This window comes from Netta rufina, assembly GCF_964035555.1.
Source record: "Netta rufina genome assembly, chromosome: 9".
Lineage (NCBI taxonomy): Eukaryota > Metazoa > Chordata > Aves > Anseriformes > Anatidae > Netta > Netta rufina.
This window is the reverse complement of record NC_140132.1, coordinates 13,511,463-13,537,955: the sequence shown is the minus strand read 5'-3', so window position 1 is coordinate 13,537,955 and position 26,493 is coordinate 13,511,463. Positions and strand designations below refer to the sequence as shown.

Sequence of the window (26,493 nt, the reverse complement as noted above, 5' to 3'; positions counted from 1 at the left end):
GCAGAATCCAGGAGTTCTGGGGTTGGTGCCTGCAGCCAGGAGCATTGTTGGGATGTTTGCGCAGGTCATGGCTGTCTCTGAAGAGGCCTTGAATGGTGCTGCAAAAAATTAGGGATATGCCCTGCCTACACCCACCTTCTGGACTTACCAGAGCTTTAGAAATATTAAGGATGTTGTTTTTCTGTTGTGACACTTCTTCTAAAGCTCCAGCACCCTGTACCATCCTGATGCAGTGTGCTATTTCAGTGCAGTCTCAGGCCTTTGAGAAAGGTGTCTGTGATTCTTGGAAAAGACGAAGGAGAAATACTAGCATGCGCTTTGATATTGCACTAAAACAGCTCTCACTGAAGTCATGTGGCGGTGTCTGAGGGATGAGCATTCCTAACTAATGCAGTGGCACTACTTCATCTCCTGGAATGAATTTAATTACAGATAAACCAGTATGTGTGCACAGAGTTGGGCACTGGTTCATTGCTCTTGGTGAATGGTAGCCACAGGTCAAAAGTTGAGAAATACAAGGGGAAAAAGGTAGGTAGGTTGCACCTGAGCTTGAACTAAGTTGTAATGTTGAGCTTCCCTGTAAGGGTTCTGTGTAACAGCACCTCTGTGCTGGCCAGCCTAGAAAGAGCAAGGTAAAGTTTGAGTAATATGACCAGGAGATGCAGATCTGGGCTATGTTTAATCTTATTGTCGTGAAAGCCTGAAGAACCCAGAAGCCAGTAAAACTTTGCAGTGCACCATGTTGCAAAGCTAACTGGTTTCTTGGTCTTTTTCCAAGAGTGGTGCACACTTGGTTTGAGTATTTACTTGTTTTGAGCAGGGGTCAGGATTAAGCCATGAACACTGAATGAAATCAAATTTTCAAAAAGAATGATTGCCTTAACAGGCAATAAACATTTCTGCTTTGACTGGCAAACAATCATTAAAAGCCTTTATTAAATTTTGCATCCGTTCTGTTCACCACTTAGCCATTTCTTTTCATTCTGAGGCATTATAACTAAGAATGAATGAGTCTTCTCTAATATGGTCAGGACACAATAAATCTATGAAAGAACTGAGTTATCTTTCTCCCTCATAGGCAAATTTTTCCAATTGTTTAACAAAATGTTGTTTTGTATTGCCATGACATCAGCCTTTATGCCTTAGAATACTGAGGCTCAACATTAGGGAGCTTGTTTTTAACAAACAGCCAGGCGGTAACAATTAGACAGTGTTTGATGCTTTTCCCCACTAGAGTCCATACCCTCTCCTCCCACTTACAGATCTTGCCACTGCAGTGCGAAGTCATTTTTGTTTTCAGAATGAGCAAACAGATCCTGCAGTGAAAAGGTGGAAAAATCCCGGAGTTCTGCCATATAGGAGTTGGCGTCTGGTGCTCCACAGAACAGGGTCTCTGCTGCGCTGATCCAAGCCTTCGTCAGCCCCAGTGAGGAGGATGGCAGCTCGCAGCGTCAGAAGAAGGAGGCTACCACAAAAAGCCTCCCACTGCGGAGGAATTGCTGCATTTGTTGTCATCCGTTCAACCCAGTTAACACGGTGGTATTAGCCCTGTGCTCCAGTTCCTCCCCCAGCTCCCAGCTCACCTCCTTTTTAGTGTGAAAACTGCTTGAATCTTCAAAGCTGCGTTTGAAAATACATTTCACTCAGCACCAAGGATAATCACAGTCCTCTAGGCTAAAGCAGATCACAAAGCCTGAAATGAATCTGCGATACTTTGGGGGGAAGATACGTGTGGTGGAGGCTATTGGATGGCTCCAGAATGTGACCAACTTTGAGAAGCGTTACAAAGTCTTTCCATTTGGTAAAATATTTTCATGTAACTGAATGAGAGGTTTTAATCGTACCTCATCATACTGTATGGGCAGAGCTAATGCAAACAAGGTTTTTGTAACTCTGAGAAGGAGACAAACAAGCTGCTGCTGTTTAAAACAGTGTTCATATACTTTGGAGGTTGAGTTTCAGCTAAGTGAAGGGAGTGATCCAAAATACTGGAATGGATGTTTTAGCCACTTGAAATCAAAGCCAATGTCCCCGGTGTAAATCTCGGCAAGACGGAGAAAAGGAATTGGTAATTGCTCACAAAATGAGAGAAGGATGCATGGGGAATGGAAACTTAATAGTAGTGGTGGTGGCTTAGCCAGGTTGTGAAAAAAAAACGGTCCAAGTTAGGGCATTCCCTTGTCGCTGAGCTGTAGGGAAAGCCTAGCTCTTGAGGTTGTCCTCTGCAGAAGCTGTTCCATCTTCTGTACTGCCACAAGCAGAGGCTGCTTTCCACCAAGGGATGTGAAGCACCTTGGTTCTGGCTTTTGCATCAGCAAATGCTGAAGTGTGGTGCAAAAAGGGCATTGTGCCAGCAGGAGAGGTCCCACATAGCTCAGCAAACAGCTGCTCTTCTCAGGTGTGGGGGACAGGTTCAAGGCATCCTCTGAATTGTCCTTCCTTGACTAAAACCATGTAATAAAATGTATTAGATTAAGTCAGTCAATTCATTTCTTCCCAAGTAGTGTTGGTGTTGCTGTTTCTTGGGTAGGTTGGATGTAGACTGACTGTAAATGGAATAGTATTTTTCATGTTTCAGAACTACCAAGGAAATAAAAAATCCCTTTGTTCCCATAGCACTAATAATAGGCAACTGTTTGTAGTGACCGAGGGAGAGAAAATGTCCAAAGATCAAAAAGATGAGTGTGGGAAGTAAATACATTGTTGCAGTAAGTGTGACCCAGTATGATACGTTCAGATTTATAGCTTTCTTATTCTGTAGTCTGTTCAAAACATAGATTTCAAGTGAAATTTAATGAACAACTTAACAGTTCATACAGGCATCTTAAATAAGAGCATCTTAAAAATCATATCCAGGGGCCAAGGTTTCCAACTGACCAAACCCATAATGAAAAGTAGCAAATACAGTAGCCAGGTTATACTGCGGTCTTGAATTGTAAAAAAGTACTCAGATGTGGCAGCTGGTAACACCATTAACCAGTGATCTCCAGACTGTGGCCTACAGGTCCAGCCCTCCCTGTGATGATACTGGGTGATACGGTGTTTTCAATGAAAAGTTTGACGTTAGGTGTTACTGGTCATCTGTGGTGGAGAAATTTTGATGGTATCGTCTTTAGCTCCCGAATGCAAGGATGTCACTGCTAGAAATCTTCTCCAACCTGAGGAGCAGTTCTGGAGACTATGTGAAAGTGCTTGTTGCTTTATAAACCCAGCTTGGTCAACAGAGATAGGAGCTGTGTAAATATTCTGACCGTTGTTGGTTTTCTGCTTTTTCCTTTTTAGCTGGATGCTGAGAAGGCAAAATTAAAACTGGAAAGATGGGCTTCCCGGGATGCTGGCAGCGGGGGTGGAAGAAGTGAAGAAATGGAGGCAAGTGGGGACTGCGATGATGAGGATGGCTGTCAAGGATCCGGTGACAGGATTCACACAGCAGGTAAATACTCTTTCTATAGACACATACAGAGCTTAGAAATTCATGAATGTCACAATTAGGTGGACAGAGCTAAGACTTGCACTGCTTGAGTTACTGTCAAAATCCTACTGAATTCAAAGGATTCAAATCTTAATCTGTGAAGAGCTGCAGTTAAAATAGAACGATCCAGACAGTAACCCAACATAATTTAACACTTGGCATTGCAGATAAAAGACTTAAATTTAGAGTGAATAATAATCTGCAAGAAAATCTAGCTCACAGAAATACTGGAAGAGTTTTCCTAGATAATGCAGGCTCTTCAAATAAATAGAAAATTAATGTCCTTATAGACTGTGTTGAGTGTTAACATAAATATTTATTGGTTGCATAATGATACTAAAGGATGCTTCAGAGTTTTGCTGAAGGTACGTATTCTTGAAAAAATACCTCATGTATTGTTTTTTGCAAAAGTGGGTTGCTGGATAAAGATAATCCTGATATAACATTTCTTGATATTCCCAGATACGCATTCTGCAGTATTTATTCATGTTGTTTATTCATTACTTGACTGATACGTCATCAAGCGTGGAATCTAACTTAACTTCTACCAAAATACTGGCAATTTAATAGGTAGTTAAGTCCTTACTAGAATAAAACACATTAGCGCACATTAAGATGGGATGGAACTCAGCTAAGTTTTAAACTGCTGCTGCATTCAGTAGAGGTGACCAAGTGCCTCTTTCTTGTCCTTTACTACTACAATGGGAGTCAGAAAAAGTATCCCATATTCAGATAGGGACTTCAGGACTTTGGTTGTTTGTATTATGAATATTTCTTTAGGAAAACTGAGCTTAAACATGTGGTTTGAAATATCTGCAAGGCGTTAATTTTAGTTTGCTATCAGATTAAAAATACCTGAAATGTGATTTGTGTTGTTGAGCTGTATAATCAAGATACACGATGTCTTACCACACAGAGACAGTATTTTTTTAAAAAAATAAGTAATTGTGACTAACAGATAAAGTTGAGATTTTCACCATCTACTCACCCATGATTTTGAACAGAAGAACTTTGATACAATGTTATTTTATAATTATTTGCTTAGCATTTTTTCATTGTTTGTTATATTATATGTGTAAGCAATTAAAAGACCACTAGATCTTTTGGGCCCTGGAGATTTGTGAGTGTAAATACTATAAGTAATATGCTTCCCTTGCTACATGGCATAATACAAACAAAAGCCAGGTGCTACCTACTCTTCAGTGAACAATTACACTATTCATACAGTGTTTTGGGAGGATGTGTATGCATGTTTACACACACAATGGCAGATTTCAGATGTTCAAAAATAAAAACTTGAAAACTTTCAAGACTAGACTTACAGCTGGCTTTAGTAATGGCAAATATAGGAACTGCATAATGTCTTTTTTTACTTTTTTTTTCCCAGTCTATTTAAATAAAATATTCTATGTTGATATCATCCTGGATTTAGAAGAATTATATGACTAGCTGTTTCAGAGTTAGCAGGGTTTATTTCCAATTTAAAAAGTAATTACAATTAATTTTAGAAAATGGTATTGATTCATAACAGTAAAAATAAGTATTTTATCGTGTGACGGTAGTACTGCTGTTTCATAATTAGCTTTAAAATATTGTACTGCATACAAGCCACTAGCAGTAAATATGTTTGGCATATCTGGATACAATTAAGAGATAAAACGGAATAATCTCATTATAGAGATTCTTTGCTCTAATAGAATGTTAAAGAAATAAACAAACATCTCATTAGTTGTATTTCCTCTTGCTGCATGTCCGTAAGATGGTGTTTCTAATTGTACAGCCTGTGGATGTGTTGTATTTCCTAAACTTAAAACCTGACAATTGCATCTGACCATTATTTTGTGGAAGTGGAACATGACAGCATTGACTGTTCCTTGCTTGCTTGAAGTGCACAGTAAATAGAGACATCAGTTGAAGCTAAAGCTAAATCAGAAGTAAAACTCTGATTTGAAACTACATAAAATCAGTGGGAATATTCTTACTGGCTACAGCAGGTTTGGATGAGACGTAAATAGTAGCTGTAGAGTGCCACCAATCTCATCAGCGAATGTTGTAGCTTGCAGTCACATGGTAGAACAAAAGCAATAAGAAAGGAAGAGAAACCCTCTCAAAATATAGGCTTTTCGGCAGAGCAGTCATGTATTTAACAACACGTTCATGGAAAAGAGAAAAGAGAGAAAATGATTTAAATATCAACCTCTAAAATACTCAATTTAGAATCTAGTAAAAATACACTGCCTCTGTCATTCATTTGAAACCTATACGAAAATGAGGTTTACAGTTTATGTGTTCAGAGTCCTGCTTTGAGCATTTCAAATGATTTGGAATGGTTTTAAATATTTTCTGAAAACATACTGAACACTTACTCCTTTCCACCTTCCAAAAAAAAATTTACTTTTTCTTTGACACTTGCTAGGAGTGTTACCAGTATCCAGGCTGCCATCTTCAAAAGATTTTAGTTCAGAACTGTTAAAAGACCCCCCTGGACAGGGTATATTCCCATCTCCCCAATTATTTTTTTCCAAATAGCTGATAGAGAGTCTTCCTTGTTGGCTTTATATTTCACTGTCTAGCAGGTAGCTAAAGAGAGAAGTGGTTCTGTGCTTGTACATTTCAGCCAGGCTCTTTGCAAGTATCTCCCCCCTCCTTTTTGGTGGGGTGAGGTGTTTGCCGTCTCTGTATTTCAGCTCATCTTGCAATGGATATTAAAAACCTGTCCTTTTGGTTTATCACCTAGCCTTCAAGAATTGTTTCTGTGTATCAGTCTGCATTTCATGTCTTCAGTTCAGATATGTACCTATTACTTCCTGCTTTTTGTTTGCTTTTGTTACAAGTAAGTCTTTCCTAGACAAATTACATTGTTATCAAAAAAAAGGACCACCACTTACTCTTGCAATACTAATGTGCTTAATTATCTATTCTTTATCACATGTGTTTATCCAAATGATATTATACAAAGACAAATTCTCAAGAAACCAGCTGTCTTGGGACAGTTTGTATGGTAGAAGGTATTTTAGCATGTCATATTCTTTCAGGCCTTACCAATTACCACAACTATCCCTTCTTGGGGAAAGCTGTCGAAACAGCAATGTTTCTCAAGCAGATCCATGTGGTTTTTGTTGGCAAGTACCAACCTTTTAATGACAACATCTGTTAATCATCTTTGAACAAAGCTTTGCTAGGAGAGATTTAAGAAGAGGAAAGCAAGCCATAGAAATCTCGAACGCGGATGGGGAAGTTGCTCTGCAATTTGGACTGCTTCAGTACTGCAGGTTTCTAGGCAGAAGTGCAAAGCAGTATCTCAGTCTGAATTAGCAGTGTGTGATCATGTAAGTGCAGTCCTGTGTGAACTTCATCACAAAAGGAGTCACAGAATGATGTAAGACTTATTCTTAAATCCTTACTGGACTGTGACGGGTGCTTGGTGGTGTGAAGAGCAAGGATGGCTCAGCGCCCTGAAGGAGCAAGCCGTTGGAGGTTTACTAGGAGAGGGATTAGCATCCTGCAGTTTATGAAAAGGTGGAACAGAGACACATTCACATTGTATCCTGCCTCTCCTCTGTTTAAAGGAAAGGAAAAGAAATGCTTTGGTCTGTTCAGTGAAAAGTGGGAAGGAAGCTAGTGCAGGGGATTTCCCATTCCCAGCTGTGCTGCACAGCTGTGCGTTGTCATGAGACCTGATCCAGGCAGTGACTACCAACAATAGACCTCTGTTCAGGGAAATTGTCTGGTGATTTTCCATGAAACAAAGTTTAGAAGAAATGGTTAGACCACAGGCAGGGATGTGGTTTAGCACAAGCCCAAAGTCACCTTAATAGAGCTCTGTTAAAAAGAGCCCTGTGAAAGTTGCAGAGCGTTATGTCAAAGAAAGCTTGTGTTGAAACTGCTTCTTGGCATGGCTGCATATGCATACCTGTCTGCAGATAGGGAGGACACAGGTATCACGAGGCTTGCTCAGCTAGCTTGTACTTTAGATGATGCTGTTTGTTTCACGTATCTGGTAAGACAGAAATTAATCCAATCTTCGTTCTAGAGAAGCCTGAAATAATGTTGTGAAAAGTCACAGGAGATTTAGCGAGTGTGGGACTACAGCTGTCCACATGCTGGCAAGGCAGACAAACAGCACAGGTTAAGGAGGACATCTGTTTTCGTTTGTCCTTGCGTCTATTCTCCATTGAACAGAATAAGAAAAGCCAGAAGTCTGATATGCACAAATTGCAGTCTTAGCATCAAATTCACCCTTGCTCCTCCATGGGTATCATCTATCTCTGGGAAAAAAAAATCTCAGCTCTCAGAAAGGCATATGTTAAATACACCCCTTGTGAAATGCCTTGAAGTTTCAGATCTTTGGGAAACAGAAGCAGGGATTTACCTTTCTCCTGGCCGGCTGTGTGCTCCATACAGAGATGAGCTTTTTGTATGTCCCCATCCTAAAAGCAATGAGTTTCCAGGAAATAACAAGAAGTGCCTGACCAGCACTGACCCTTAGGCACAGCAGATTTTCAACAGTCCTTTCAAAACATATCTGTCAGTGCAGGCATTCAGTAAACAAACACATCGTATGACACCCCAGGCAGACTTTGAAAATGGCTATGTGTCAAATGCTCTTTATTACTGAGAATTTTTGCCAAATGCTTATGTAATCCCAATAAAAATTTTATTCTGTACTTCTAATTCCTTCATGAAGGTCCCTCCCTTTAGTAAGTATTCTCCAATTTTAAACATCTCTCAGTAGAACATCCTGCTGCTTCTCCCATTTCAGTGTTCAAGTGGGATCCTAGAACAAATTTACTTTGTTAGCACATTTAGATTACGTGGTTCCAACCCCTGGCTTTATTCGTGGCTATTTAGACAATTCATAGCTTTAGTGTATCTTACTGCTCTAGGTAGAGTACCAAAAGAGATTATCCTAATTGTAGATCTTTTCTTCAGGTCATAAGAGTAGGGTTGTTTTTGTCCTTTTTTAAGTGTAGACATAATTTCTTTTTTCTTGATGTTTTCTGTCTGATATGTATCTGCTCTCAACAGCTATGGAAAGTTACTGTATTCTTCTCTTTGCTCAGGAATGTGTTCATTATGAGTTTGTTTTTCTTTTTGACTGTCAAGATTATTTTACCCTTTATTACGTTCTCGTTATCCCTATTTCTTTGTCTTTTCTGGGCATAAATATTACTGTATGAGCTGTCATTTTAATCATGCATTATTTCCATTCACCATGTTACAGGATGCACTTACACTTGTATTTATCCAAATATGTAATTGTACAGCTGCTGATTTTGTAATTATTAGTACAAAACATCAATATTCTGAGATCATAATATCTGCTGGCAGTCAGCCACGCTCATCAAGTTCTCATCACCATGCATCTTCACTCCCTTCACAGATGATCCTAGCTTGCAGAAATATGGCATTTTCAGCGTCTTCATCCTCCTGCCTAGAGAAATCTCCCTGTCGTGCCTCATCCCCATCTCACAGCCTTGCATAGCCGTTTTTCTACATCCTTTGTTGTGCGAGACATTTTATCTACGGCTTTGTTTTTAGAGATCCTAGAAATTCCTATATATATTGCTCTCAGCGTAAATGCCACATTCCATCTACAAAACAGTATAATAGCAATTTAAGCTATCATTTAAGATGGATTTTTAAGAAAACTCAGCAGTTTCAGTACTGTATTTTTGTCATTTGAGGTGGTAGATAGAGATGGGCCTTTGCCTACAGCAGCATGAGCTGTGTCAGTGGGTGTTTGGCACATGTGGGGAGAAGAAGGGCATCGATCCACAGCCACAAAGTTTCCACTTTGAGGTGTGTTGCAGAGATGGAGTTTGATAAGAGGCATGGAAACAAATAAAAACAAAGAAGCACCTGGATAGTCAGGGTGAGAAGTACAGATTTTGGTTAATGCTGAGTGAACTGGATAGGATATGGTATTGAGATGAGTCACTTATAACGCGTGGTGCTATTGCACTGCTATCTCATGGGCACACTATGCTAAGCATTGCTTTGGGTGGCAGTGACTTCCCAGGCAGCTCCATCCTGTGCAGACGGGCTCTGCAGGCAGCAGAGAGGGGTCCTGAGAAGGGAATAGGAAGAGAGAGCATTTGGAGGGGAGAAAGAAAAAAGGTTTTCCCACTTCTCTGTCCCAGATCTTTGTTAAATCTTTTATAATCTACTGACTCAGATAAAATATTGTGTGTCATTTTAGTCTCCTTCATTACACAGTATAATTTAAACTGAAATGCATATGAGAAGAAAAGTATAATCATTCTTAATCCTTCCTCACATTTACATGACAGTTTGAGGTGTAAATGAAAGGGATTTTGGTTCCTTCAAGTTTTTACTCCTAGAACTGGGGTGAGAGACTTCCCCAGTGCCACTGGTTCGCCTGCTCAGATCCGTACAAGACAGGAGTTTTTGCCAGAGCGTATAGATCTCGTTGTGCATGACCAGATAACCATGTCCCCTGTAGGAATTTTTCCTACTGCTAATCAGAATGCCAGCTAGAGGAGTAACAGACTGAGTGCCAGCTCTGTGACACTGGGAAAACTTTGGTGCCACCTTTGCTGCCTTCAAAGAGATAAAAAGGTAATTTGGGAAATGTAGTTTTACCATTTCGCTAGTGAAATGTAAGTCACAGCACATTTTTGATCACTTTAGTATCTTAAAAGGGTTTTATTAAAAGTCATTTTAGTTACTTAGGGCATAAAGCCTTCAAATGTGTGCTGTTCTGTGAGGGGAAATTAAACATCGGAGAGCTCGAGATAAAGACATGTGGAGCTTACTTGTTCGCAGTAGTTATGTGTAAGCAGTCATCAGAGATTGCATTGTAGATCACTGAAGGGTAACATGCTTTTACTAACTTTCCATTAAAAATATTACCAGTAATATGTGTCCGATGAAAGCACTTATTACAGCACATTTTTGCTAACCTTGTCAGCAGTATTTTATCTAGTTACTTTCCACAGTAGCAAGTCTATGCATACGTACTTTTCTGAGATGAGTTTTGAAAACAGCCCTGAATTGAAAACTAACTGATCTGATTTACTTCTGAATTCTCACTCACATGTTTTAATAAAATGAACTTCTTAAAACAAAAATATCACAAATGGGAACAGCTTAGTCAGACTGCATAGAGCATGGACGAAAAGAGGCAGTTCAGTATGTGATGACTAGACTTATAAGAAAGACAGGCTTCCAAGAAAAATAGCCTTACTAATCATATGGAGCAGAACATACTTCTTGCTCCAGGCCAAGAGCAGTCAGCAGGTAGAGACTTTGATCCCATGCTGGTAGTGCCTGTTTCTGTAGAAGTCATTTGCAAGCCCCAGAATGGCACCCAGAGTTTAGAGGCCAAGCTAAATGGAGAGTGAAAACTACCCTCCTCAGGTGAGTCTCATGAGCTATGTGATTTAGATCCTTCTGACAAGAAATTCACTTAAGAGCTGTAATATCTCAGTCACGCCAAGTGGTGATGGGATAAATGTGAAGGCTAAGGCAATTTGCCCCCCAAACGCCATAAAGCCAAAATTAATTAAGAGGAGTTAACAATGAAAGGTCCTTCAAATTACTTCAAAATAGATAACTCGTATAACTTAATGGAAGTGCCGTTTAAAATGCTAATGCCATTATGCTGTACGTTTTAAAAAAAAAAAAAAAAAAAACAATCCTGCAAGCCTAAGGAAAACGTTCTTCACCTGCAGATTAGTCTTCATCCCACACAGGGGAACACTTAACTGATCAGAGCTCAGCGGCAGCAGTGTCAGTGCCATCCCACGTGCTGCAGCCAGGCATGCCTTTCTTCCTCTTGCAGCCCTTGCATGCCAATGAGAAGGAGCATGAGGAACTAAATAAAGGAAACAGCTGTCCCGCTTAAACCTCACTCCCTCTTTTGAGGTACTTGTCATGCTATTTTGTTTTAGGGTTTTGGTAGTATCCAGAACTGTAGCTGTAAGAAGCCATATTCCCACCTGGGGATATCTGGAGGAAAAATAATACTTCTGTTCGAGGAAGGTAGACAGAAAAAGCAAAGCTAGGATCTTGTCTATTCCAAAGGTAAATTATTCCAGGTTAGTTAAGGTAAGGTTAGGAACTACCACAACCTTAAAGTCTCGAAGAAAAAGCCTGTCATCTCTCATTGCGTACAAGTGAAAGGCAGATAGCGCAGCTGTTTGGCAGTGGAAATAGAACTTGAAGTCACTGACGAATGAAATCGTTTCTGTTTCTCCCTGCTGCCACCTTGCCTTATTTTATGATTCATGAGGAAAGCCTAAGAGGTTGCTGTTCTTTTAAAGGAGGAAAGGAATTGCTTTGCTTTGTTTTTTCTCCCTTCCTCTCTTAAACCAATGTTTCTTGGGGGTGTTTTGTGTTTTCTTTTAAGGAGAAAATGCCTAGAATACATCAGGTATACATTTAGAGGTTTTATATTCCTTGATTGTCCATTTTAAGCTACAATAATACTCCTTAAAAGAGTGCTGCGGTGCCTGAAGCCAACAGATATGCCATCAGAACGTACCAGCTGAGAAATTTAGGATCAAAACGATACCCTGAAAGAAAGCACAGTTTAGTTTCATAGTAACAGAGGGCACAGTACAAATGTACTGTGTGCTATATTCATTTTACTCTAAGAAAAGAGAACTTCAGGCTGAAGTATGTGACGTATGAACAGGATCATGAATTTATGAGGCTAGTTCTGGCTGACTTGAGATCAAGGTACATATAATAACTTAAACCAGCTGAAGATCTTGCACGTAGTTAAATACCTTCCTTGAAAAGAGTTCAAAGATTAGACACATTGTTCCTCAGTAGGTGATTTTGCATCTGATTTACCCCAGTGTCTCTGGTTTCCTGGATTTAAGAGTATTTATTTCTGCCCATCTATCCTGATAACAGTCAGGTAGTATTTCCCTGAAATTTAACACTTCCCAGGATGGACAGGGCAGCTGACACCTTTCACAGGCATATTCAGATATTGTGCAGATTCAAGGAGGCCATAATGCCGTCTGCTAATCCCAAACCCAGGAACTGCAGAACAATGAAGCTAGAAACCTGATTGTTTCTATAGAACATCCTGGAGTGGGGAGAGTGAATCTGTGCAAACAGGGTGAAATCTCTAAATTTTGGATTACTGAGGATCTTCATCATAGCTGGCAGTGATGGAAAGCCAGCTGAATACAGGATCCTACAGCACTTCTTACAATGTTGGTTTTGGTCTAGTTTCTCCATTTGCCTCATTGAATTAATTGTCCCTTATGCATATTCCTGTCAGAAGGGTGTTTTGTTTTGTTTTGTTTTGTTTTTTTCCTGAATAACATTTCTATTTCTAGTTCAGGTTCCTGAATATCACAATCAGAAAGAAGTTTCTCTCCTTTTCTTCTTGTCTTTGAGGATTTATGCAGTTTTTCTAACATTGTTTAGCCTTCCTTCTTTAATCAGTCTCTTAGCCCCCCTATTGTGCTTGTCCTTCTCTGAACGTCTAATAGTTTGTTAAGCCAACTTTGAAATACCTCTGAAATAAAATGTCCATAAGGAACCAACCAAACTTTAAATTTGATTAAATAATATTTTGAAATTAAGAGATATTTTTTTCTTTACCTGTTGAGGTATCTTCTGACTCATTAGGTTTACCTCCTAAATAAATATTTCCGTCAATTACTGCAAAGTAGTCTTCTTTTTGGTGAAACTTAAGTCCATTCCCTATTGTAGTGCATTCTGAGAGGATGTGTGTTCTTGATCTAAACATGCTTTATCTACCTGGGCTACCAGGGTAGCAGCACTCCCCAGACATGGGTGAGACCCAGAAGTCTGGTACTGTTTAGAAGAAGCACAATTAGCATTTTGGAAAAGGTGTGAAAGCAATATCTGTATGTTCCAGTGAGCAAATATCTCCTTTTGAACAGTAGATAGTATGATTTCTGGCACTGTGCAGATTGTAAATTCTTACCTGGAGTCTAGACAAAGCATACATGTCAAAGTGATGCTCCAGACAGCTTATGAGGGTAATAACTATTCTTTCAAATGTCATTCAATTTAGCTGCAAAAATCATTAAACATTCTCAAAATCCCAGTTACAGCCCATTTACCATTGAATTGTTGCCTACAGTTAGCAGTTAATTCAAAGATAGGCAAGATTATATCAGTATGGGGATTGAATAATCCTTTGTATCCTTCGAAAGTAGGGACATTGAAATAAATTGATTAAGAGGGTGAGATTCCACGTTGTGCATAGCCAAGGCTTATCCATTATTTGTACAGAGAACCTCAGAAATTCTCAGCTTTCAAAACTGTTTGCCATTCATCTCAAATTAAAGAGATTAAAGAGAGTTTGCCATTGCAGTATTGAAACTGCCAAGTAATAAATCATCATCTGATATTTATAGCCCAAAATTAAGACTGGTGACTCAGACACACCGCTGACCGTTTAGTAGTGAAGTCCTAATAATCCAATCTCGAGCAGTAGGGAAAGGAATAGCTTTCTGATGTGAAGTCAGACAAGTAATTTCCTATTTAAAATTTGATTAGATAAAATCTTTTGAACATGTGCTTGTAAAGGAACAGCCTGTTTAAATATGTATACTGCTGCAGCACATGCTGTACGCTGTTACGACTAAAGCCAGCACAAAGAACATTTGCAGTAACCTGAACAACGTGCTAGGGGAGGCACAGCGCCCAGGGCTAAACTCTATCAGGATAAATCTCCTACACAATGGAAGCATTAGAGCTGATGGGGGAAATGCAGTTTTCTTCCTAAAAAAAAAAAAAAAGAGAGAGAGAGATTGAAAAGGTATCATTTTCCAAAACAGAAACATTTGGTTACATATACAAATGGAAGAACATTAATTTGAGTTGTTTTTTTTTGTTTGTTTGTTTTGTTTTGTTTTTTAAATACAAAAGGGAAAATACAGATTCAAGCTGGAATATTTTGCTACCTACAAAAAAAAAAATAAAAATCAGAGTTTTTAAAGCCATCTAATAAGCTTGCTATTTCGATATTTCTAGGCAGAAAAAAATCTTCTTGATTTAATAGCATTATATTACAGAAATCAGAAGAAGGAATAAAGGAAAAATAATAATAAAATCACACCGAGATGTGGAGTTTGCTCTAATTCTGACCCAGTAAACTGGGAATGTTGCCTTTGACTTAAAAGATCAAAATTTGAGCAACGACTGAAGGGTCACATCCTGCAGCCACAGCCATGCTGTGCATCAGTGTCCCCCAGCAGCAGTGCTTGTGCCTGAGAGGCTGCCTGGAAAATTCCTGCTCAGGATGAAGGGCAACAGTGAGGCCTGGCCTGTGCCAACACACAGCAAATGGCAGTGTTAAAGAGTTTGGGTGAAGTGACACTGTCTTTTGCTCATATCCTGGTTTATGTAATTTACAGAGCTCATGGCAGCATCTCAAAATCAGCTATTGCGACTAAAGCCCACTGTCAAAACTGGGATGCTGTCCCACTTCAAGTTTAGCTACAGAATCCCCTTACAGCAGTTCAGTATAATTGTAGCCAAGCTGGAACATTTTTATCATTCATCATAAAAAGGCTTTGCATAATAGTCCTGGGAATTGAAATATTCAAATTACATTCGCACATTTTGAAAATGATTATTTTTGAAAGCGACCAACCGCTCAGGTTCACTGAAAGTTAGTTTTTTATGTTTCTTTTCATAGACACTTTTTTTTTTTTTTTTTTAGTAAAACCTTAGGGCCTGTATTGTTTTGAACCTGTGGTGTGCAGAACATAGTCGGTTGTACGCGGTGCTCTGGTAGGTAGCTGCTGAACTTGTGTTCCTTCCAGTGGACCTAGGTGGGGGAATCGGTCCCGTAAGTCTCTTGGCTTGCCCCTGAGGGCCAGTTTTCTGCTCCGCTCCTCCTCTCCTTGGCCGGGGGCACACGGCATTCCTGTTCAGCTCTCCTAAGGCTGTCCGTTTGTCCAGGCTGCAGGCAAGGCTGCTGCTGCCTACCCCAGCTGTCCCCAGTGGCACCAGGACAGGGTCACCACCATCCTTGTGGTGGTGAGCACAGATCTGCCTCCCCAGCCCTCCGGGTGTCATCTGAGGTATGAAATTGGGCTGGGCTCTGCCTGGGACTGTTTTTCCACAGCTGAGGAAAAACTGGGCATCAACAAGGGCTTGTGGGTGTAGCAATGCCTTCGAATCACTTTCAGCTTGAATGCGGAAGCCTCTCCAGGCAGTTGCAGAGCAGCTCCGCAGATGGGGACCACCACAGGCGTGACATTACTCCCGGCAGCGCTGGGTGTGCACGGTGTTGCCCGGTCAGGAAAGCAGCAGCTTCGCAGGAATCCCACCTGTCCAAGGCCAGCCACTGCACCCGCATGTCCTCGGGGACCTCTCTCTTTCCTCCTCTCGCTCAAACATGCGGACACTTGTGCCCCTGGGAACACTCCCTGGTGTGTGGTGTCCCCTGGGGCCTCCTGATCCGGTGAGATGGGGAATGTGGGGGTTTCCTGGAAAAGCCTGCTTCCTGCTGGCTTCTTTTGTGCTTGGAGGGGGCTCCTGCGCTTGTGAGCAGCGTGTCAGATCCCGCTGAAGGCAGGGACTGAGGGTGAGCAGCTCTTGTCCCCAGCGACTGCTGGATGTGCAGTGCTACCTGGCTGGGCAGGAAGCTGCTGTCTCCAGAGTGTTAGAACGCTTTGACTCACTTGACGTAAACGCCGCATGGATATCGTGAACTGGAAAGAGCTTAATCAAAAAAAGCACTTTAATCATATTCCAAGGTCCTGTGACATCTCAACAGATCTTGACAGCTTGTCAGTAAATGAAACAGGTGCGTGACACTAATGGGGACACAACAGCAGTTCGGTATCATACCCAAATGCATCGCCAGGGAATGCCCGGTGGGAGTCTCCCCATTAATCCCCAAAAAACGAGACATCAATGTCCAGCCATGAGAGTAAAAAATCACAGTTCTTTTGATTTAATGCAGAAGCCTAAGTACTGTCAGCTGAACTTCCTACTTGAAAATCAGTGTGCGTACTCTTTGTCAAGTAAATTTGCATAATCTGCGTCACAACAAAAATTGGAAGTGTATTGTATCAAAGTAGAATTGAAATGAAATTTTTAAACTGCATATAAATAACAAACGTTTTTGCAAACTGTATGGAAATATATTGCAAACTATGAAGAAGCCTTCTCTTTAAAGAAACAAATATGCAACCGTGGAAAATATTATTATATCTGTATAAATGCACTAAAAAACCATCAATCTACACAAAATACCAAAAGAAGGTCTTGTAAGAAATAAGAAAATTATAAATTCCTGGAGGACAATTTTCTTCCACAGGTTATGCAAACATTGTGTATGCTTCAAGTAAAGTTGCATTTTATTAAAAATGTAACTCATGATAAAATAGAGGTAACATTTGAATAGTAATTTAGAATCTATATTATTCTCACCTGATAAAAGGATATTGAAAAAATGAATTGAACTAACACAAGTGTATCCAATATGCATGAAATTTCTATTTAGTCTATAAAATGCAGAGCAGAGAGATAGTAGCCATTTCCCAGTACTATAATTACTCTGTCACCATTTGTAAAGCATTTATGTAAAGTATAATACTTGTGACTAGCCATGTGCAAACTCCCTGCATCTTTTTAAAAATCAAACCATTGATTTCAAATCCTTTACATTGTGCTGATATTGATGAGGGCAATGTAATCCATCACTACTTCTATTTTATGTAATCAGTCTCTTACTTCTATATGTATTCTTTTTAAACAGACTTATCTATTCTACACGCTACTTTAATACTGTAATTTTTAAAGAGCAGCAGACTATTAAAAAACAGGATCCTGGTTTATATTTTACTGATGTAACAAAGAAGGCTTGAACATTGGAACAGGCATATCTTTGCTTAGGGCTTCTTTCTTCTTTTTTGCAGTCATGTGCATTGATTTTTGTGGGGATTACTTCTGATATGTTTCCCTGGAAGAACCTTAGTGTTAAATCTTCACAATGATCCCTTTTCTGTGCTGGCCATAGCTGTTTGAAACTAGATAAATGCTAACAAGTTTAGAAGGTAAATAGTAAAAAAAATAAAATTTCTTCCCTAGCAAGTGTTCAGGTTCTCTGCTTTTATTTTATTCATGCATCACACATCTCATTGATTACTGAGATTTGGAATGTGGTCATCAATTAACTTCTGAGACAAAAGGCTTTCCCCTGCTAATCTCTTCTTTGGGAGTGGCCTCTTTCATTTGCAGGAGCAGGCCATGTATCTGTGCCCTTCTCTGAGCTGCAAGGCAAATCTCAGCATGGATGTACGCCTGCTCCTTGGGCAGGTCTGCCAGCATAGCAAGGGCAAGGGGTAAGTGCTGTGAGGAATGGTTTGCAAGATCAGAGATCCAGGGCATGTCAGCAAGCACGCCATTGGAAAGCAGATGCGAGCTCGGTGTCCCTGTACTCTGCTCCCACATAGCCTCACTAGTGTGGCATTAGTGATCCTGATCTAGTGATCACAGCCCTCAGCAAGGCTTAATAGCATGCAGTCACAGCTGTGTTAAACCCAGTAATGAGTTGGTGTGAAGCATGGCAGGATAAGCTCACAACTGCCTGCAACAGCATGTCTCCATACCTTCGGTTTGCAAAATAAGCAGATGTGTAATCTGTTTTCTCCTGGGGTCTTGTATAATTCTTGGTTATCATAACCGTGTTATAGACAGACCACGTGAGCACTGCCGTCTTAGAATGTAAGGCTTTTGTTCTTGGAAGGTGTTAAGATATTATGAGCTTAAGGAGATTTGTCCTGAAAAGAATTTATAGAGAAGAGCCCGGTGTTAATGCCTTAAAATGCCCGTCATCAAATGTGTGACTGCTAAACTCTCAGACAGTATGTGGTAATGTAATAGCTGATGAATCAGCACACCTTTTTCTTGGAGATACCATTTTAATACTCTTCACATTCTTCCCTAGGTTGAGGTAATGCACGTTTGTTACTCAATGTTAAGGAAAACTAGTTGTCATAAGTTATGGATAGTTTTAATTTGATTGTTAAGTCATACAATATTTGAATACTCTTTTAATGAAAAACATGAAAATGTGATGGAATTAAATAATTACAGATTAGAATTACACTGGGGCGATATTTTATTTGACTTATTGTTAATGTATACGTTAGATTTAGAGACACAAATACTGCAACCGACCAGAACAAAAGTATCATTTCACAATAGACAATAGGAACTGTTTGCCAGAAATCCAAATTGTGCATATAAATTTACAAGGCCTCTACATGAGAATCGATCAGATACTTGTAGTATGGTGTAGCTGGTAAAACAGCTGTATGCACAGTAAAATAGCTACATGGCTGCAGTCATCTTTGTTTCCTGTTTGATCTAATAGCTTGTAAAATAATGTTAGGAGTAAATCCCAGGAAGTGGGGAGATGCATGTGGTTAGGGGTTTCTTGAGGGCTTCAGTTTTGACAGTTTCTTGAGGGAGAAAATGATCTGTTCTCATGGCCAGAACCAGATGTGTGTGCATCTGTGGATTAATTGTACTGAGGATGGCTTTATTTTGAATAGTGCTTGAAACTATCCAGGCTATTGGGGGGGATGGTGTGGTTATATTTCTGTTTAATTAAATACATCATCTTTGAGCTGACTAATAAGAGTTTCAGAGGAGCTCCTTAGAAAAGCTAGGGGTATTAAACACCAAAGGCATTTTTAGATCCACAGGGTAGGTCTAATTCAGTGTTGAACTGTCCCCAAACAGTATTATAAAGGGTTTACATTTTCTCCAGCACTGGATAAGAGTGGAGCCCCAGAATACATTATTCCTTCCCAAAATAACACGCTCCTTCACCTGGCAACTAATAAGAAATCTGTGGAGAACTCCCACAGACATTGCTTCTCGTCATTTCTCATGGGTAGTTGTGAGAAATACTAATAAAAAGAAAAATATCTGCTAAGTTTGCTTCTTTTACAAATCCAAATCTTCCCTTTACTGCAGTCTGTCAAAAATTGCAGACTATTAGCATGCCAAGATGTTAATGCAGCTCCCCAGGACCTGTCATCTCGGTTAACTTCAACTACGTACCTGCTGTCAGTGTTTTCATCTTTCCTTTGAGTATGTATTAAAATATCACACAAGTTTTGAGTACAGTAGTACATTAGCAAAAAAATTAATTGGTACATGTAATGAAGAACACACATTGGTATTATGCGCTATATTAAAATAAAATTACCTCCAACTTTAAATAATATTTCTTTGAAAATTTAGAACAGGCCATCTTTGAAGGCAAGCAGATATGGCCCCTTGCCAAAAGAACAATCAGATTTTCTGCTGCAGAATATATAGAAAATCATAACAAACTTAATTACCTGTTACCACTGCTAAAGGCCCTTCATATCTTAGCACTCTTGAGATTTAGCAGATTCTATCACATCTTCCCGATTAGCAATTCTGACTGAGAAATGAAACAGTCAGATTTAGTGAAATATAAAAAAAAAATCCATTTTTAAAGACGATAATATGTGAACAGCCTCAATTTAAGATGGTTTAACTGCTTAGAAATGTTTAAAATTCGGTGTATTTTCTCATTCTATATGCTCTTTTTTGTGCTATGGGAATAAATATCAGCATAGTTTTAATTTTCTTAATTTTTAGGGGATAAAGAGTTTGAGTTTGTTGTTTGTTTGTTTGTTGTTTTTTGAATATATATATATACTTTTTTTTCCTCACAAAAAGCTTAGTACAATGATCTCTTCTCACAATGTCTAGAGTCCAAGAATCTATTTGTTATTGAAAATCCCTTAGTTTTCCCTGCAATTCTTGGGCACTTCTGCGATCCCGGTGTGTGTTCAGATGTCAGAAGCCTCCCATCGGTGCGGTGCTGGGGCAGGTGCTCTGCAGGGCAGATCCTCCTCGGGAGAGCTGGCTGCAGGCAGTGGGACAGCGATCGCTGCAGAGGAATGGGCAAGGGGAGGGCAGAGGAATGCTGCAGAAAGAAAGGCTTTTATTTTAGCTGTGAAACTTCAGGCTGTTGCTCTCTGTTCTTTATTAACATTCCCTCAGTATTGCTTATGGGGATAAAAGTTAACTACTGGTTTTCTGGCTGTGTCTCAGAAGCTCAGTGCCTCGTGATTTAGATATTGGCATTTTTATAGGTAGAAAAGAATGTGTTCCACTGGGGCTCGGGACAGCAATAAGACGGCTGGTGTCCCAGTACCGCTCCTGCAGTGAGGCTGGGCCATGCTGTCGTGCATCCCCATGGAAGCGCTGCTCCTGGCTGGTCAGATCTCCCTTGGCAGCAGCTCTGCAGGCAGCACCCGCTGCCTCTTTGCTGGCCATGCACAGCCCCGTGTTCCCTGGCTGGGCTGACCTCCGTGCTCATCAGGCACCGCTTCCTGGAAGTGCTGCAACCAGATCACACGTAGGACCACATTCGGTCGCAGTAACTCTATTTGAGCCTAATTCCCTGCTAATTCTCTGCAAGCCTTCATTGCCAATCAGAAATATCTTCGCAACATCCTCCAGACACCATCCTCTCCCTCAGTTTGAAAGATTCCAGTATGTGAATCCTGGCGGTGTGCAATGGAAGGAAACCCCTCACCCTCCAACATTTGGTGCCAGCTCCCCCATCTCGTACCCTGCTGGCACCAGTGGCAGCAAAACCCACCACGGCCAAGTGTGGGGCATGGGCACCAGGGAGTGATTAGGACAAAGCTGTTGTGCATCAGGGATGGATTTTCCTGCCACTTGTCTGGTTTGAAGGGGGAGAGGTGTTCTGTTCCGAGGGAGCAGGCTCGGGTGCTGCCAGCTGTGAGGCAAGTCCCATGTTTGGTCTGTTGCTCAGCGTGGTGTGGTATCAGGTGATGTCCTATCAGAAATGGGGTCATGCCTCCAAATCACCTGTTCCTCTGCCTCTTAACCAAACAGCTTTCTGTGGAATGCATCTTACAGATCCTCATGGATCTGCAGCCCTTGCCCTCGCTGGCCTGTCACTGTGTGCACGTGTGCTCACACATGCGCACACACCCCAGCCATTTTGCATGTTTGCATTCATGTGGGATTCTATTTCATTTCCTCCTTTCACCCGTCTTCGACATGTGCTTATCAGCTGAACTGATTTCTGTTTGCTTTCCCAGCTGCATATTACCAGCTCAGATTTCTCAAACTTTTAAAAGTAACACTTGTTTAATTAAAAGGAGTTGCCAAACTGTCCCTAGAGTGCCAGATGCAATAACAGGAATCATCCTGCACCTCCTTGCTTTTCTTCTCCCTTCTCTAAGACACCCGACAGCAACCAAGAACAAAATCAGCACTGGTAAGCCTATGAAAGAGAAAAAAAAATGCAAAGAGAAAAGCAGCACTGCCAGGTAGTCAGCCCCATAAAATGAGCTACAGTGTATCAGTTCATCTTAAAAAAAAAAAAAAAAAAAATACAACAGACCTCCCTGCTTAATTTACCATCATATTCATAAGTGTCAAGTGTCATCTTTATTGCTCTGTCATATTTGATGTTGTATTTTTAATATTGAGAAAGCTATCATAAAGGCTATCACAATACTTAAACATGGCTATGAAAGTGAAAAATTGATTTCTCTATAAAAGTGGATTCTCTAGTGGAATTATGGCCCCAGTGAAAATGTACTCCATTTCAGCATGGTATAAGGTGTGCGTCTTGGATAGTGTGTTAATGTTATACCTAGACGTGTTGTCTGCAGGCACTGGACACAATCCTTCGGGTGTGCACAAATTAGATAAGGAATAATTCTTTTGTATAATAGTATCCCTTGTGTAGTTTTCTGTGCAGTACAATGAAATTAATTCAGCTTCTCTCCATGGAGCTTATCTTCTGTCCCAGCATTAGAGCATCCTTCTGCATTTTATATGGGCAAAAATATTTTCTAACGTCATGTTGTTAGAAAGTCCAGCACTGGTCATTGACAGAGCAAGTTCAATTCCAGAGTCACCCCGTAACCCCATGCTTATTTTTGCACTGTATTGCTCCCAGGTTATGTTGTACAAGGAAAAACCTAAATACACCCCAAAGCAACCTGGTCTGCATACAGTGGGGTGTGACAGTGGTTATCCTGCCTGTGGTAGAGTGCTTCTTGGAGCAAAGACCAGAACCAGGAACCCCACTCTTATGAGAGGTTTTGTACGTAACTTAGGTTATTTACAGTGTCACTGGCCTATAATTAAAATACCTTATTACTTAGGAGTCTGTAAGATCTTTTTGTAGCTTTCTAAATATGAATTGCCATTTAGCCTTTTGTTTGGGGGATTCATAACTGCTGTGGAGGCTTGAAAAGAGGAGAATCTCCACTGTTTACCTCACCCTGAAAATCTCACTGTGCAGGACTGGGACTTTGAGTCACCTTTTCCCACTGTTTCCAAAATCTGTTCTCAGCTGGCTTTGCCAGTCATCTTATTCCAGCACAGGTCTTTTCATAGTGTTTTTCTTCCCCCCTTGTCCTTGTCTCTTGACCTTTGCATGAAGAAAGTCTCACCCCTTTTCCATACAAACTTTATGGCACGTTATGTAAGCTGTTCTTTAGTCTCCTACTATAAGATGAGCTTTTCTCTCCTCTATTAACTCTTTTGTTCTGTTACCATCTCATTTATCCAGTCTTTTTTTGTAGGTGGTACTTGGAGCTGATGACCCCTCCACCTCACAGCAGAAATTCATCCATGCATTTCTTATTTTATTAAAACTTGGTATTTTATTTCCACCCTACTCCTTTGAATCCTCTTTTTGAGATCATCTAGTCTGAGGTTCTGATGCTTTGCTGTACTGGCAGTGTCTTCTGCCTCCAGGTCATTAAGTGCTAGGTTCAGAGTCCAGATTTTTTAATGAAAAATAATACTGAGACCTTTGAGAGTTTTTTCCTTTATTCCAGTACCCAGTAGTCCTCCGTACCGTGTTACCTATTGTTCCCCACCTTTCAACCTATCTTTACCCCTTTTTAAATTTCTGTATGCATGTCCTTTTTTTTCTATCTTGATTAGTAATACCAAATTTGGCATCATACCAAATGTTGGTTTCTAGATCCAGTTAGAATAGATCTTTTTATCATCAAAGGAAGGATCTGCCTTTGATATTTCTGTGTTAACTTCAGAAGCATTTTCCGTTCACTTCCTCATCTGATGTTCACAGCTGCAAAACAGGCCCCAACCCTGCAAGCACCCCTGAAGGCAGCTGATGGCCTTCAGCTGCCTGTCTCCCCTTCAGTCTCACTCCTAAGCACAGGTACCATGTTTAGTATTTCCCACTTTTGTGGTATCTAGGTCCATCTGATGGAGTTGTCAGAGTCCTCGCTACTTGATGCTCTCCTGCACTTTTCTGGGTTTTCAGAGTTTTCCCCTGAAGATTAATTTTCACACAGCCCTAGTGCCTTGGGACTCTTGGAGTTCTGCTTTTACCTGAGATGGCTTCGTTTCCCTATCCTCATTCCCAGTAGTGCTCTTAAATTTTCTCCCATCTCCAATACTTTCATCCTGATTTAAAACTGAAGTGACACATATATTTAGTTGTGATCTAGATTATCTTTTATTTTTCATCCCTGTCAGCAGTATCGCAGCTCCTCTTCTGTTTCACTGTTCTCTTTTTACATACACAGCTGCAGAACATTTTTGCCATGTGTTTTCCTATATTTATTGAGTCTCAGGTGGACTTTGGTATCTCACACAGTCCTCGATTGCCAGAATGTACTGACCCATCCTCTTCTCCGTTGTTTGCAGATGTTCTGCTTATTTCTGACATTCACTTGGGGTGGTCTTTTTCTCCAGTCAGATCCAGAGTGAGCTCCTATCCCTTGGTGCTGTCAGTCTTCTGTGTGACTCTGGCTGTCTGTGAGCCCCTACAGAGCCACGATCCTCTCACATGAATTCTACGGCTTCTCTGGGTAGGACAGCTGCTTGTTGGGACCCCGCAGGCACCAGCAGCCCTTACTAAGTGCTCTGTGCGGCCTGGCCTGGGACCCATCCCACCTGCCCTGGCTGTGGGCCCTGCAACCCCCTTCCAGCTCCTGCCTGGGCCCTCAGACGTGGTTGGAGCCACCGGAGCTGGACCACTTGCTGAATGCTTTGGCTTTCCTCGTTTGGCCCTGAAGCTGACTTGTTACCTTGCCTCTCCCTGATGCTCCGTGCTTGCCTTCCCCCTGCTCTCCAAGCCCACGTGCTCCTTCTGGGGGCTGCTGTGGAATTCCCTCCTGGGCTCTCCATCAGCTTATGAAGTGCACCTCTTGAGCTTCTCTTAAAAAGCAGTATCTGGAGTTGGCGTAGTGTAGAGTCCATCACTGGAACTAATGGATTTATTTCATAATTCCTAGAGAGCTGGCACAGTCCTCCTGTTTGTAGTACAAAAAAGCACATTTCCGTCGCCTTCCCCCACAGCAACAACCAGCTTTCTTCTCCTGAAATATAACAACAATAACAAACAAACAAACAAAAAACCAACACTCTTGTATGGAAAAGGCCCTGTTTTCCGCAAAACGGATGTAAAAGAAGTAAGCCTAGGAATCTGTCAGTAATGCGATTTCCTTCTTCTCCCTTGTAACCAAATTGCTGTGAATTATGTAGTTTATGGTTTAAATACACTTACTGTGATAAAGCATAATGGCCTTAAAAGCAAAATGTTTTTGTTCTCTTTAAGAAGGCTGTTTCTGTTCAGTGATGACAGGAATGGAGTACAGCAGGCTTGAGAAAAATGGTAAAATAGAACGGCAGCAACCAGGAGTAACCAAAATACATCTACTCTTGACAAGAGTGGGAAATCTTGGGGGTCAAGGGCAAGGAGGGGGAGACTGTGATGGGTACAGAGAAGCAGAAGAAATTTGACCCTAGTCTGAAAAGAAATCCCACTTCTCCAGTATTTCAATGATCAGGAAATACGGTGTATTATTAAGAGCTTTGTGGCAGAGAGATCCTTGAGGTCTCTTTAGTAGAAGTAGGCAAAACCACTAGGAAATGGAGAACCAAGGGGAGAAGTCTGTTCTGTTCACACAGAGAGCTTCATTTTGGTAGCATCTAAACATGCAGTTACAGCTTTGACTCTGGTAATGTTTTATAGCTAGAGTTATCCCGAGTTTTGAGTTGAAAGCCTACGTTGAACAGTTTTTTTGTTTGTTTGTTTGTTTTTTAAAGGCACCAGCACTGCCCTTTAATCTGTTGTGCTTCCCTTAAGGACCACCTCAGCAGCGCAGTTCTCGCAGTGTCTAGCGAGTGCCCTGATCATGGCCTCATATGTGCGTAGGCAGTGTAGGTGTGCTCCTTGTTCACGGGCTGCCAAAGATTCAGTGTGCCAGGCCGGACACAGCCCAGCTGAAAGGAAGGACCGGTGTAGTGCTAAGTATATCACAGAAGATGGCCATAACTGAGGAGTGAAGTTGAGAGTGAGCGGAAGTGCTTTTGACTTCACTAGTAAATCTGCACTTGTGTGCCTGATGGCCAGTTTTGAAAGTCTTCTCCTGATCTTTGTGGTATTTCCTTCCAAACAAACACAACTTTGTATTCCTTGGATAGTCTTCTCCAGCCCACCTACTTGCGTGGTATCCATTACAGCTGGATTGGAGCTCTTTAGCCTTTCATCTGTTTTTCTTCATTATGCCCCCAAGACTTGTTTTCTTAATTTTACAGCTGGAGAACTGGAAGAGACAGTCAGTGGGAATTAGGCCAGCCATTCTGCATGAATTGTTTTGCATTGGTTTTAAGTGAGTTTCTCTAAAATATAATTAAAAGCTTTATTGTTCCTTGATTAGTATGCTTCTCTGTTTATAGTATTATGCCACATTATCCATATTGTTCCTCGGCCATTTTACAAATATTTCTATGTTGTATTTGTTTTGGCAACTGCTGCCAGATGTTGACTATATGAACTCTTCCCAGTTCTTCAAGAGCTGTGTTGCCATTCTGTCCAGGAGATGTAACTGTGCCAGGGTCCAGTAAGGCAAGGAACTGCAGGGTCACCCAGGAGGCCAGCCCTGTCTTGCAAGCAAGCCAGGCTGAAGTGATGAGGAGCCAAAAGGGGTCAGAGCGTGGGGTTTATACCTCCCACTGCCAGGACT

At 40.9% G+C, this 26,493-nt stretch overlaps 1 protein-coding gene across 1 annotated transcript in view; it reads left to right on the top strand.

The window, feature by feature from the left end:
- The window catches only part of LOC311212585 (glypican-5-like), a 368,484-nt gene that overhangs the window by 266,692 nt on the left and 75,299 nt on the right, over positions 1–26,493 (top strand). The window contains exon 8 of the mRNA XM_084292068.1: positions 3,283–3,433. Within this exon, the coding sequence (XP_084148194.1) occupies positions 3,283–3,433 (151 nt within the window). The remainder of the gene's footprint in view (positions 1–3,282; positions 3,434–26,493) is intronic.